Below are 13710 nucleotides of genomic sequence, written 5' to 3' on the forward strand. Positions count from 1 at the left end.
ATTAAAAAAAAAGGAGAGGGAAAAAAACCAAACCTGAAAAAACCAGGTTGATTTTCGACAGCTTCACCTCTGTCGGTGCGACATCGGCTCCGCCGCAACTGGTATTACCGCTACTCCGCCGCCACAAGCAGGGGCGTGTGTGACCCGTTCAAAAACATCTTCTTTAAAGTACCGTTGTTTAAGACCGGGAAAAAAAAAGGTCTGAAGGAGACCGCCAATCCTGTGGATTAACCCCATCCCCACCCGCATCAGCCTACCCGTACCTTGTCGCCGCCTCCCGCCACCGCCGCGGCTCCGAGCTGCCGACAGAGACAATGAGCCGCTTTCAGACGTGGCCGAGGCGCCGGGGCAGCGGGAGGAGCCCAGGAAGAAGCCGATCCGCCCCGCTCCCGGAGCATCCCCGGGCAAAGGCGCAGCCTGGCAAAGGCGGTCCACTGGCCTGCCCCGCCCAGCACGGGCCATTGGCTCCCGCCCCGCACATGCACCCTGCAAGTCCCTGGCCCGCACGGTCCCGGCTGGCCCGCCGAAACCGGCTCGTGGCAACACCGCCTGGGCCTGGGCGCCGCAGCAGCCAGCGCCCGCGGCCTCTCCTTCGCGGCCCTTCCTCTCCTCCCCGCGGCCTCGCCCGCCTCCCTCCGGCCCGGCCCAGCACCCGCAGGCGAACCGAGCTCGGCGCGGCCGCGTCCTGCTCGCCTCGTGCGAGTAGAATGAGCGGATAATGCCCCCTGCAAACGGGCTGCTTGGTGAGTTAACAAGCAACGAGGTGGTTTCTTTTATCCTAGTTCCACCTCTTAAAAGACTTCTGAAGCATGACTCTTACAGGGCCCTAACATCCATTTAAACAGAAACATCCAATAAAACAGAACAAAACAAAACCAAAAGTTTGACTTTTTATGTTGCTTAGCAAGCTAAAGGAAGAGTCCTTGCAGACAGCTTTCTGAGAAAGGCTCTTCCTTCCTACACCTCTTAATGCTGATTGCAGTGGATCTTAAGGTATGTATTTTTCCCGCGTAGTTCAGTTTGTTGCTTAAGCTATAAAATCTTGCCTTATTTCTATTGCTTGGTTACCTACAAAAGTATAAAATCTCTTCAAGTTTGAGAAACGAATCAGAACTATGAACCAAGAACTATGGTCAGTGTAAAAAGTGACCCAGGAAGTGACCGCAGCAGAGGTATCACAGGGGTTTTTCCCCTGACGTGGTAACATCTGCCTTTATGGCTCCTTTTACCCTGCACTGAATTATTAGTCCCAGTCATGAAACACCTCTTTGAAAATAAATGGAGGGATGCCTTCAGGTCATATTAAACAATTACATGCCACCTGCAAGTAAATAACTTTTTTGATTACCTCCTTCTAATGTATATCGTTCTTTGCTTACATTACTGTGGAGGATTTTTTACAGTTTTCTCCATCTAAAGGAAAAGAGAACGTTAAGGATATTTTTCTCTGTATTTCTGGAAGTAGACCTAATCTCCATTTCTTATTTCACATGCATTCACTGAACTGTTGCTCTGCTTGCATCACTTGTTCTAACTTAAAGGCTACAGCAGGAGAGAAAACTTAGAGAGGGATTAATGCATTAACGGAGTCTCCCAGAACTGTGGCTTTCAAGCATTAGTCTCTTCCATATTTCTGTTGCTACCTTAAACAGACTTCTGTTCAGCTTGGAGGAAGACTCTCAGAGATTCAATTTTTGTGGGAGTAGAACATTCAAAGCCTTAAACTGCGGTCCTGTGATCTCTCCAGAGATTTCTACCCCTTGCTCATGGCCACCTTAATGCTTGTGCAGACACATACCAAGTTCAGTCAGGGAACTGACTTGTCTGAAAAAGTGATTATATATTTGGTAAAGATCATCTTCATCAATAATGAACTCCCCGAATAAACGCATGCACTCATGCAAGCACCATTACTGCTGCAAGGGAGAGCATACCAAATGTACATCAGCTTGAGATACGGGGGAAACAAGCTCACAGCCCCCTTCGTTCATGCTGTGCAGTGGCTAGAAGCACTAAAAAGCAGCAGACAGTTGCTTTGACTCTGAGGATGCAAACATGAAGCCATTTATCAGCAGCCGTACGCTGCCACAGAGATTCAAAGATCCAAGTGCAAACTGGAGACTTCTGGAAAAGGTAGCTCTCCCAGCTGCTAGGATGTCGAATTCTAGAGAACAATGGCCAAAAGGTGGGCTACTGCTAAGCTGCTCTTTCATATTTCATAGATGCACCATGTCTTAAGAGTTCAAGAGAACCAAAGACACTTGGAATTTTTTGCAGAATTCTAGCATCTAGAATTGTTTTAAATTCTGTCCTGACATAACACTGTGTTGCTAGAATTAATTCTTCAATACAAAACTGAAAACATAATGGAAATTTCATTGTTTTGTCTTGTAAGCTTGTCTGGCATAAAAAGTAAGCTCAGAAAAAGAAGATAAAATAATCTTCCCTACGACCACCACCATCAAGAATGAAGGACAGTTTTTCAGTGTTTACCAGGTAATTATAATTTTTATCTGTTCTAAACTATTTAAGTTCTGAAGGTAATTATTCACTTACTTTGAAACTCTGAGGCTTCACTGGTAGAATTTTTTGCTAGCTTTCTTTCAATCGATACAAGGATTCTCTGTTTTACTATTCACAATTCACAACTAATGGTCTGGTGCTACAATAATGATGCCAACAGTAAATGGTTGTGCAAATTTTGCACACACTATCACCCAAACCCTGGTTTCTCACATCAACCTTGAATTTATTCATCATACAATTTAATAATTAAATTGTTGAGTATGTATAGCCACAGCTACAGAAGCACTCTGACCTTAACTCATCCATGCATTTTTTCATTTCACAGTGCACATAAATGCATGTACAAATAACTCTTCACAACTCTAAGACTACAGTGAATTGATTTACAAGAAGTAGAAACAGTTAATGTTGTAATGTTGTTGATTTTAGCATATTATTTTCAGTTTTCAAGATGGGTTTTGATGTGCATTCCAGTTGCAAAAAAAATAACTAGTCTCTTCTTTAACTGTCAAAAATATAAAATTTTTCAGTTCCAAAGCAGTGTTCCTAAAGAAATCAGATGAATGAACATGTATTTTCAAAAGGAAGCATGAACAGAGCATACTTGGAACATACAAAATTCTGATCTTCTGAAGAAAGAAGTATATCGAGAATAAAATTGGGTTACTATTTTTGGCATTTCTATAAAGTGTTCTCAGGCATCTCTTCAGGACTGGTGCTGTTTGTAGGACAGTACTGGAGATACAGGCAGAAGTGGCGATACTGGAATTGTAGTCAACACCTGATTCTGGAACAAAAACATCTTAATCCTACCGAACACCCAAAGAAAGATAAGGAGGATGCTGACATACTGGATCCAGGCAAATTTAATAATTTCCCAAAATCCTGGCTGATATTTAAAGAATGTCAAGGAGTGTTAATAAACAAGCTTCTGATGCTATCACTGCAATATCTAAACAAAGAAAATCATAGGCAGAAAGGCACAAATCTTGTTAAGACATGAGTTTGTGCCACAAATGGTAAGCTTCTGAACCACAGAAACACCTAAGAGCCTTCTACCATGGTGGGTAACAAAAGCTGGAGACTTTGTCTGTCCTAGAAGATATTTAAACCAAATCTGGGTAAAGAACCTACTTTGTGTCTGAGTCAGCAGGAAGTACTTATTGTTAATATTCAGACAAGTAAACAAATCTTGTAAGAAGTGCGCTCCATACAGATTCTTCTAAATGCAGATTTGTTCTTGTCTAAGAAAAAGAGTGAAGAACATAATGAACAAAGAATTATTTTATTAAAAAAATTTAAAAATTCTGGTCTGTCTGCACATGAACAGACGTAACAACCTCCAGCTGTGGGAGTTATTTGGTGAGATGATCTTGCATACAGATTTCTAATTATTTGTTTTAGGTCACAGACTACAGTATCATGCTTTGCAAGTGGCACAGATCAGGACAGCAGGTACTGCAGAACCAAAGCAAGATGTACTACAAATATTCCCTGAGAATAGCTAACAAACTGCTTTAAAGGCCTTTTTAGCAAAGCTGAAACGCAACACAGGTTCCCAATAAAGAAAGGCAAAAAGTGGTTATGCAAGCACAACCATCTGAAGGAATGGACAAATAGGTATTTCATTAACTCCACAACTGCAGCATTTGCTTAGCTACAAAAAAAAAAATTAAAAAAAAAAAAAAAATGTTTAGCAACACATCTAAGAGAAAACAGTTTTCATTTTGCCTGTATGTGGTGGAGGCTGAAATAATAACCCTGTTATGTCACAGTATGTGCAGTTTTTGAAGGATATAAGATAACTTCTACTGGGTAGTGAATGGTGGCATTAATGATAAATGGCGTATCCATCGCTCTTCCAGTCATCCAAACAGGGCTGGGATCTGAAAACACTGTTGTCACTAAAATAGAGAAAGGAGACATCCAGGTTAAGGGGCTTTTTAGGTATTAATACAGAAGTTCTACACTTCACAAAACAGGTGTCATTATGCTAACTACTACTGTCCCATAGATACACATTCAGGCTTACCATTTCTATCCCAATATGCTGCAATGATGTTTGTTAGATCATAGTCACTTGCAAAAGGACTTGTGCCATTGACCACAGACACCTGTTACAACAAGGAGACACTTTAATTATTTGTCTAGTCTTCAAGACAATAATTCTACTAACTTTCTTACACAAAGTAACCATGCCTTTTGAGGAATGAACATAAACATCAGACTGAACATTTAAGCAGAATAACCTCTTCCCTCTTGTAGTCTAACAAGAAAACATCAGTTCCAAAATCTTACAGCTCACTCTGTGCAGTAGTACAAATAATGAGGGTGTCACCTATGATACTAGGAGGATTAAGAGGTTGGGAGGGTGAATTGATGGAGAAGGGAAAAACATTTCCTCACATTGTATCTGGTATCCAGTCCACAATGGTTAAGTAATTGCCTCTGGTTTAATTTCAAATCTCCATTCACATAGAGCTGAGAGCCTGGCACAGGAGAAAAAAACTGAAGAAAAGCCATGCTCTGCATCACAAATGTTGACATTCTCTGAAATAGTGAACACAAAAAAGGAAAATTTAGGAGGAGGAGGGGGGACACAAGACACTTTTCTACCTCTTGGTATCTACAATTTTTTTTACACAGATTTGATTCTTCTATGACTCCCAAGTTTCAGATCGTCACCTTAGTCTAAACAAGGGAACACCAAAGAAAAAATACCTTCTTTTTTAAAAAGTGAACTACCTTAGTTAATAGTTAACTAACTTTATTAATTCAACAAAGTTCCACAGGAAATTCAGTGAAGTCAAACATCTGTGGCTAATGATAGAAAGGTTTGACTAGCTGTAACATGTAAAAAGCAGCAAGGTGACTGAACACATTCATTGGAGATACACTTTAAAAAACTCAAGTCAAAATCAAGGACTTGCACTCTGCAACAAGAATGAAATAAAGAAGGTAGGTCCTTAGTTCTTATCAACCACTCAGTCTGAAGGAAAATTTACACATTTACAGTGTGGAATAAAAAGTGTGGTGAATATTATAACTCTGTTATACTAATACCTGACCAAATACTTAAGCCCAAATTTAGGACCGTTGGGCCTTTATTCTGGGCCTCAGACTTAAGAATGTTTTCTACACCACATAGCTATGCTTGCTAAGCTTGTCCATCTGCAATCAGCAAGACTCTCTAAAGAAACAGCCTAATCTCCCTAGGAAAATAACTTCTTGTCTGCGTGGCTGCACCCAACACAGCTCTTTTTATTACTCCTTTCAGATGTATTGCTGGGTTCTCTGTGCGCTGGTCTTTTACTCTTTGCTTTAGATATTAATTGCACTTGAGGTACAATGGCAGTGGAATTGAATTGTCTTCCTGTAACACTTTCTTCTTTGTTCCAGTTACAAGATACAGAAGATCCTGGCAGATGATTACCCATGCTTCAAGAGCTGTTAGGCAAAATCTAAGGAGTTTTAGGTTGCTGCAACAGGCTGACTGTCCACGTCAGAAAATGAACTAATTATGTCAAGACACAGCAGTGTATAGGAATGCACATCCTTCTGCCTATTGCAAGACTCTCAGTTATTTCCAGGTGCCACCCAAACTGATACTCGCTGTTGTGCATTTCTGTTCTGTACGGTGCACTACAGCCCAAGAGAACATAGAGCTTAAAAAAAAAAAAAAAAATTCCTAACAAAGTGTATCAAAATACGCAAGACAGCTAGACAAGGAATGACAGAGCAGAGGAAGAGAAAATTAAGTATTTTTCAGTAAAATAGGTATTTTAGATAGGAGTTTCAAATGTGGAAAGTTTCTTTTCATATTTACTATAAACACTACTGGAATACTACAATAGGTCTATACATCACAACAAACAAAACTAAAAATGCTCACATAAAGGTGGTAGGAAAAGAGGAGAATCAACTGAACGCCAACTACATGCTCTGCTGGTTGTAGTGGAAGTTCCAATTTAAAATGCAACTGATCCATTTTGCCATCTTGATTTTTGTCTTCTTCTCTAGTCTAAACAAATTTTTTTTTAAAGACAGGAATTTCTGTTAGAAAGAAAAACAAGAAAAGTAAAACCCCAGGGGACCTCCATAATTGCAGCACACACATACCAAGGAAGCAAATAAACTGCGTAGTTAGGAATGCAATAAAAAACGACTTGACTATTTATAGACAGGACTAGAGACAAACAAGAAGCCTACACTACTGTCTGTTATACAATGTCTCATATACCCCTCCAGGGAGGGAAAGTTTACTTCAAGGTCTTTTCTGCCCTACACCATTACAAGCGTCTCCCCTGCATGCCACAAAGCATGCCTTAGTGCTGGATCTTCTGTAAGACAGTGCAAATATATGACTGATGGTCAGGCTTGTGCCTCCTGGCACTGCAGCATGCCTCTTGCCTGTTAGCTGATACCTTGCTATGAGCCAAGGCTTGCTTATGCTTGTGTACCAGAATGTCCAGTACTTCAGCTACTTGCAAATATAGCAGGGCTCATAATAGAGACAGACAGAAAAATAACTGCCATGGTGTAATCTCAGAAAGAAGAGTGACAGCAAGGCATAAATTATGTGCTTCTGAAGGCACATATCTGCTTCCAGATCTAGGGCTACCCTGCAAACTTTCCATCATGATATGCCATGTGGCCAGGGGAGAGGGGCACAACTAATTTGATGAAAGTAAATGGGTGCACTCACACAAACGACCAATGGTGTTTACGGACATGATTCAGTGGCAAAATTGGTCGGGTTTGGTTAATGACTGGACTTGGTCTGACGGGCTTTTTCCAATCTAAGTAATGCTATGAGTCAGTAACACTGAGAGGGAGTGAAACGGGACTGATTAAAAATCCGGCAAATCCCGATGTGAGGCACAAGTTTATAAATAAACCTGCTGCTACCTGAAGGCAGCAGTACCTGACGGGCCACCCGCTCAAAAGCGCCATGAGCGCCCGTGCCCTGCAGCCGGCTGCCGGTCCGCTGGCCCCAACTCTGCAGCCTCGCGTCTCGTCACTGTTGCCGGGCAGGCCTACCGACAGGAGCGGGACTCGGAGCCGGTCCTCCTGGAGCCTGTTGAACGCTGGGAATGTGCTCCACGCCAAGAAGCTGCCTGGGCCGGACCCCATGGTGGCGACGAAGAGAACCTCGTACCGGAAACGAACAGTGGGCTGCTCCTGGTACGCGCTTTGCTTCAGCCAGAAACCTGAGGGCAGAAACAGCACGAGGTTTCAGGACTGCGCCGGGACCGGCGGGGGCGCGTGGGGTCCAGTGGCGCTCACCGTGGCTCCGGTAGGCCACCAGCAGCGGCGGCACGTAGGTGAGCGTCGTGATGAGCAACAGCGCCAGTGCAGCGGCGGAGCAGAGCCCAGCCCGGTAGCGCGTGTACAGCGCGGGATGCGAAAACAAATCCACGCCAGCCATGGCGAGCAGCCCTCAGTGCCCGAAAACACCACCCCTCCACGCACTCTCACCGGCCTCCCCCGCCCGCGCCTTCAGCGCTGCACTGGCCGAGCGTCGGACTGACGAAACGCCGCGCCAGTCAGCGCCGAGGGGACGGGCGCATCAGCCAATGAACGCGCACCGCTGCCTCCCGGGGCCGCCGGCAAGATAGTGCCCGGCAGCGGGATGGGGACAGACGGACACCTTCCAGGGCGGCGAAGTCTGTGGAGCGGCTTCGAGTGCCCCGAGAGCGCTGCAGGCAGCTTCACAGCCGGCAGGTGACTCCGTGCCCGGATGCCACAGCCCCGCCCCGCGATCCCCGGCCGGAAGCGCGGCTGCTCAAGCGGTTGCCGGGGAACAGGCGAGCCGGAAGTCCCGCCTGCCGAGCCGCGGCTGTTGTTGTGACAGGGACCGTGACAGCGACAGGCCCGGCACGAACCCCCGCCCCCCGCACACGGGCCTCGCCGCCTCTGGCTTCGCTCCCCGCCCGCCTGCACGATGAAGTGGATGTTCAAGGAGGACCACGCGCTGGGTAAGGGTGGGTCCGGGCCAGGCGCTGCATGGCAGCGGCCCCGCTGCCATCAGTCTCCCGCGTCGCCATCTGTCGCGGTCGGCTTCCCCAGGCGGTCGTCTCGTCTGTGGGCGGACAGCCGCTGGCGGCCCGCGCCGAAGGGTGGTGCGGTGCCCGGGGATGGTCTCCTCGAAAAGCTAGAGACCCGCTCGGAGGCGGGAATATGATTGCGATCCCCGCGGGCTCACGGCCCTACCTGCGCTGCCCTCTCGGCCTAGGACACCGGCAGTATTATTACTACTATACAATGACTAACTACGAGTTTTGTTCACAGAGCACAGATGTGTCGAGTCCGCAAAAATCCGAGCCAAATACCCCGACCGTGTCCCGGTGAGTAACCAAGCCAGCTTCAACAGAGTACTTAGAGGCAAAGGTGGCTAAACAGTTTCCATCCTGCCCACTCTGAGTTCCTGCTAAGCAAATTAATTTTCCTTTTTGTGTCGTTAGAGGTTTTAAAGAAGCCCCAAACACATCTAGCTACTCCAGCATTTCATCTTTGCCCCACTGCATATTGAGAAATAAGCTTTCTAAACACCACGGATTTTTATATCATGGTCCTGCTTTCTCCTAATGGCAGTTATATCCCAGCAAACACCTTCATTGTCTTGAAGATTGTGCCTGATTCTTAGAAAGATTATGAAGACTCTTGAAACCTTGACCATCTTCCTTCCTGGCTAAATGAGTTAGATATATCCCTCATGTATTCCATGTCTATAACCAGTCGTCACAGTGAATTTCACAATGCAGACCCTGTTGTTTGAAGAGCCAGTGCAAATGGTGACCCCTCCTTTCTGCATTAATACCTATCAATCTGCTAAACAGTGAATGACTTCACTCCTTCTCTCCCCAATCCCTTTAACCATGTTTCAATCTCTGAAAAGACTACAGTTCACATCCTTACGTATAACAGCTAGCAACATATCCAAATTGTCAGCTTACTTGCTTGAGTGTAAAATTTTTCACATCCCATCTGACCACATTGCCTGTTAGTGCCACTCCTGCCTCTCACCTTTTGGTAAGTAATTTACCCATTAGCACAGCCCAGAGAAGAATCCTCATTCTCATTGACTTTTTCTGCTGCTCAGTTGCATCTAGTCACAAGATTTTGTCCAGTTGCAGCCTGATAAACTGCTATGATCCTTGCTGTTCTCTCTTGTCTAACTATTCCACATATCCCATTATCACACAGACTGCACTATCCTTAATGACCATACATCTCCACAGTATCTATTTACCCATTTCAAAAATATCCTTGGTAACCTTAGGGGAAAAAGAAACTTAGAAACTCATAGTGTGAGTCCGAATTACACTGTATCAGGAACGGACAGCAAGGTGTAGACAGATACAGGAATTAAATGTCAAATTGCAGCAATCCTTTGTCTGGACCGGTATGTGTTTTCTGCTCGATGATTCAAACTGAACCACGTACCATTGATACCAAATAGTTGGAATCAAGTGAATAGTCAAAGTGGTTTTCAATCATAATGTTTCAAGTGGAATGCAGAGCTAAGGAACGGAGACCCTGGAAGCTATTGTAAACCCTATTTCCTTACTGCTGTATTTTTCCTTCAAGAATCAAGTAGCACAGTACAATAAGCATTGGGTCTTGTTCACAAGCAGTACTGAATTCTCCTTTCCCCTGTACTTGTGGCTTTTTGTTTGGTTTGTTGATTTTTGTTTGGTTTTGTTTGTGGCCATCTTGCTATCTTTCCTTCCTGTAGTCAATTTCTGGTTTCCCAAGCAGTATGCAGCAAAATACAAAGGTAGCCTCACCAGTACCACTACAGGGGAAGGATCTGATCCCAGTCCTTTGCCTAATACAGTCCAGGACACTATTAGCTATTAGTAGCTATTAGCTACACTATTATCATCAGTGTGCAAAAGTTCAGTGATGTGCGTACTTTCATGTCACAGGTGTCTTTAAGGCATAATGCACCTTTTTACCCCATGACTGCCAAACACAGGCATGGGAAGTTTCAAGCCATTGTGTGTATGAATGTAGGTTTCACTGCAGTTGAAAAATCAGGTTTTACAGTGCTGAGCCAGTTCAACCTCTGATTTGGTTGCGGTCAGGAAACCATTTTTGTTCATCCCCTCTGCTCACCATTGTAAGCCTGTACGAGCAAGCGATCTACCAAAGCAGTCTGTTCATACCAATCCTGAACAGCCTGACCTTCATACCTGCACTTTACAGGTCATAGTGGAGAAGGTCTCAGGATCTCAGATTGTTGATATTGACAAGAGGAAGTACTTAGTTCCGTCTGACATCACCGTGGCCCAGTTCATGTGGATCATCAGGAAGAGGATTCAACTGCCATCTGAGAAGGCAATATTCCTCTTTGTAGACAAGACTGTCCCACAATCCAGGTGAGAGGCTATTCACTTGGTATTCAGAATCATTTCAGCAAGCCTGTGCATATTAGAGGGCCCGTAACACCACTCTTTGAGGCTCATTTGGTGATTTTAGGAGATGTTTGTCACATCTTAATCTCACTAAAAGTTTTTTTTCTCATGAGTTTGATAAACATCTTATTTCTTGAGCTAGGCTGAAAGGAAAGGCGACTGAAAAATATGCTATTACTTACTTCTGTGGCAAAAGAGCGAGCTTTGCAATTACAATGTTCTTGCACGTGGTTGAGTGCAAAAACAAGTACATCATCAATGTCAAAAACCAGTGATTTTCAGTATAGCAAAAAAAGCTGCACATTACTGAACAACATATGCCATAAATTGTTCTGAAAAAACCCAGTAACCTGTCAGTTTACAAAGAAATTATAACACTACAGACTAGTTTCTGGTTCTTTTTTTAAAATAATTTTCTTCTATAAAAGAAAAGATTAATTGCAATAGAAAGGTTTTTTGCATTTCTTTTATATAGGAATAAGTTTCATTGTTTTCTGCTACGTACAGAATATAGCAGAAGTAGCTACTACAACTTTCTACAGAAGATACTTTAGTAACATTTAAGGAAATAGTATGTCATTACATGCCTTAGATGTGATATTATTCTTAACACTTAATTGTATCAGAAAGAGTCCCTCCTGGTAACCTGATACACAATAGGGACCCATAAGAACCATCCCTTTCTGCTTGTTTTCTTCTAACCGTACTGAGGAATGCCTACATGTCATCTTTACAACAGTAATATAGAATTGCTAGGAGCAGGAGAGATTGTATCTTCATAATGAGATGTCACATCTCAGCTAGGAAACAGGACTTTGATCATTCAATATTAATGTAAAAATGGTAATTTCTTAACCGATAAACAAAAACACAATCTGTTTGTGACTCCGCTAATGTCACAGGCTTGAGTTTATGTAATAAAACTTCTGTATGAGAAGAGAAGGATGTCAAGGGGTGGTGATCTATCTACTAGTCACCAATTCTCTTCCATTTTAAGTACTGCTTACAAATCCACCCAGCTCCTCTCTTGGGCAGAATGGCATCATTGTTTTCTCTGTCACTCACATCCAGTCTCCATCCTTCAGTTCATTAGCCTTCTCTCAGTTTTGGGAAGTCAGAGAAAGCTGAGCTGAGGAGGCTTTATTTGTGCACCTGACTGATGTCTACTGCTCCAACTATCTGTAGATAGATTGTTGGAGCAGTTGACCAGCCACCTAATTGCAAGGGTCTCTTGTTGTTTTCAAAATAGAGACCAATTTCCAACAAAATAAGGAAGCATTCTGCCAAAGGCATTTGTGAAGAAATATAAAAATGTTTACTCTGCAGAGAGTCCAGGATCATTTCTCTAACTTAGGAGTCACCTGCTTTTTATTTATCCTCATTTTTTGTATTCTAACCTATCACAGACTTAAAAGTTTTAGCTTTTATTAATCCGCGTTTATGTGAGGTTCTAACTGTTAACATTGGCAACTTGCATAAGCTAAGCAAATTATTTCTCTTTTTTTCCCTTTCAAGCTTAACTATGGGACAACTTTATGAGAAGGAAAAGGATGAGGATGGATTCTTGTATGTTGCCTACAGTGGAGAGAACACATTTGGTTTCTGAATGGTGGGTCTTGGCTACTGTACCATCCTGTTGTGTATCTTGTAAATAGCTGATCATTTTTTGTTCTGACACCCTCAGAAGTTCCTTCTATATACATGCATTTGTAACTGGATTTATTTCTTAATATATTGCTAGGTCTTGTTTTATTAGACTGTTAAATTATAAAAAGAAAGTTTTGTTGGTTTTGTGTATTTTTTTTCTCATGGCTACGAACTCCCAGAGCCTTAGTTCTTTGGGGGGCATACATTTGATTTCATTGATTAAATAATAAAGCAAAGTAGTTGGGCTACTAAAACACAAAGAGAAGAACACACATTTATTCTGTTTTTTTGAGATGTCAGTTTAAGAAAAATAAAAACAATGCATTAGTATTGGGAGCACTGGATTCACTAGCTTATCCAAAACCAGGAGCAAGATGCTGATCGTGTTGAATGGAGCTAGTATGTTCCTCTTTCTCAATTAACAAACAAATACAATAAAAATTCCTGTCACAAACAGGCAATGCTGTCATTTCTTTACCTTCATTTTGGCCAGAAAGTTACTTGTCACATTTACTAGATGCTACCCCAGCTGCTTCCATTACTTGCTAGACATTGTACAGCTTCTCCAACTTCAGTGTGTGGCTGATGGTACCAGGAGGAAACAAGGAGGTCTTTGTAGGTTTCAAAACCAATAGCTTCAGAGCTACCATATCTCACAGCTACTTCTATTTACAGGCAAAGAGGCAAGCCCTTGGATTGTGTGGGAGAGGGTGGAAAAACCAGCTGACCTAACTGCACAGTGCTGCAGTTCACACTCTGATATTAAAGGCTAATGCTGGGCTGAAGAAGTAGCATCACTTTGACCTTCCTAAGCCAGCAAGGAAACACTAAATACAGTTTAGATTCCTATTAAAAGTTTTAATTCATTTACACACTATGTGGTGCCTAAGAAACTAGTGTTTTAAAATGTTTCCAGTTACAGTGGAAATTTACCACTTTCCAAACTTAAATCAAATTCATACTAACTCAAATCCCCATGAAGATATATTATGCCTATAATTGTTTAGCTCTGCAGTCATTCACAAATACTGGCAGAAGGACTGCAAAATATGAATGTGGGAGCTTGTGAAATGTTGACACTACCCTATTACTGAGGCTTGCCACAATAAATGTGATG

The 13710-nt window shown here is 43.0% G+C and overlaps 3 protein-coding genes and 1 long non-coding RNA gene across 10 annotated transcripts in view; 2 read left to right on the forward strand and 2 right to left on the reverse strand.

The window, feature by feature from the left end:
- Positions 1 to 462, reverse strand: part of LOC107209779 (carbohydrate sulfotransferase 6-like) — an 11706-nt gene extending 11244 nt beyond the window's left edge. Inside the window, exon 1 of one of the 2 annotated variants that reach the window (XM_015639815.2) lies at positions 264 to 462. The gene's annotated coding sequence lies outside the window, so the exon portion shown is untranslated. Of the gene's footprint in view, positions 1 to 33; positions 162 to 263 lie in introns of those variants that run through there. The other variant, XM_015639816.3, reaches the window with a different exon arrangement.
- Positions 462 to 5600, forward strand: LOC107209782. Of its 2 annotated transcripts, XR_004499003.1 has the most exons (4): positions 462 to 743; positions 905 to 993; positions 2396 to 2496; positions 5311 to 5600. It is a non-coding gene; the product is annotated as an uncharacterized LOC107209782 (long non-coding RNA). The 2 variants fall into 2 exon arrangements; XR_004499004.1 differs by lacking the exon at positions 905 to 993.
- TMEM231 (transmembrane protein 231) lies at positions 2729 to 8277 on the reverse strand. 5 transcript variants are annotated; one of them, XM_015639821.3, is made up of 7 exons: positions 8177 to 8277; positions 7435 to 7736; positions 6419 to 6547; positions 4933 to 5076; positions 4559 to 4640; positions 4325 to 4430; positions 2729 to 3422 (listed from the first exon to the last, which is right to left on the reverse strand). In XM_015639821.3, the coding sequence occupies exons 2-7, from the start codon at positions 7657 to 7659 to the stop codon at positions 3233 to 3235; spliced, it is 876 nt and encodes a 291-aa protein (XP_015495307.1). In that variant the 5' UTR covers positions 7660 to 7736; positions 8177 to 8277; the 3' UTR covers positions 2729 to 3232. The 5 variants fall into 5 exon arrangements, with proteins under 5 accessions (XP_015495307.1, XP_015495304.1, XP_015495306.1 ...); XM_015639818.2 differs by having other exon boundaries at positions 7813 to 8226; XM_015639820.2 differs by having other exon boundaries at positions 8005 to 8221.
- Positions 8271 to 13047, forward strand: GABARAPL2 (GABA type A receptor associated protein like 2). The gene is made up of 4 exons (XM_015639823.2): positions 8271 to 8504; positions 8818 to 8873; positions 10738 to 10910; positions 12462 to 13047. Exons 1-4 carry the CDS (start codon positions 8471 to 8473, stop codon positions 12550 to 12552), a joined length of 354 nt encoding a protein of 117 aa, XP_015495309.1. The 5' UTR covers positions 8271 to 8470; the 3' UTR covers positions 12553 to 13047.
- The last annotated feature ends 663 nt before the right edge of the window (positions 13048 to 13710 follow it).

Source organism: Parus major, chromosome 11 (assembly GCF_001522545.3).
Source record: "Parus major isolate Abel chromosome 11, Parus_major1.1, whole genome shotgun sequence".
Classification (NCBI taxonomy): Eukaryota; Metazoa; Chordata; class Aves; order Passeriformes; family Paridae; genus Parus; species Parus major.

Bases quoted from the DNA above. Each gene is read 5' to 3' on its own strand.
- TMEM231 (XM_015639818.2), bottom strand. From the start codon at position 7,954: ATGGCTGGCGTGGATTTGTTTTCGCATCCCGCGCTGTACACGCGCTAC. The intron at 4,641-4,932 runs GTGAGGAAATGT...TTGTTGTAACAG, and splicing joins GACTGGATACCAGATACAAT to GTGTCTGTGGTCAATGGCAC. The intron at 3,423-4,324 runs ATATCCTTCAAA...GACATTCTTTAA, and splicing joins TACCCAGTAGAAGTTATCTT to ATATCAGCCAGGATTTTGGG.
- GABARAPL2 (XM_015639823.2), top strand. From the start codon at position 8,471: ATGAAGTGGATGTTCAAGGAGGACCACGCGCTGG. The intron at 8,505-8,817 runs GTAAGGGTGGGT...TTTTGTTCACAG, and splicing joins CAAGGAGGACCACGCGCTGG to AGCACAGATGTGTCGAGTCC. The intron at 10,911-12,461 runs GTGAGAGGCTAT...TTCCCTTTCAAG, and splicing joins AAGACTGTCCCACAATCCAG to CTTAACTATGGGACAACTTT.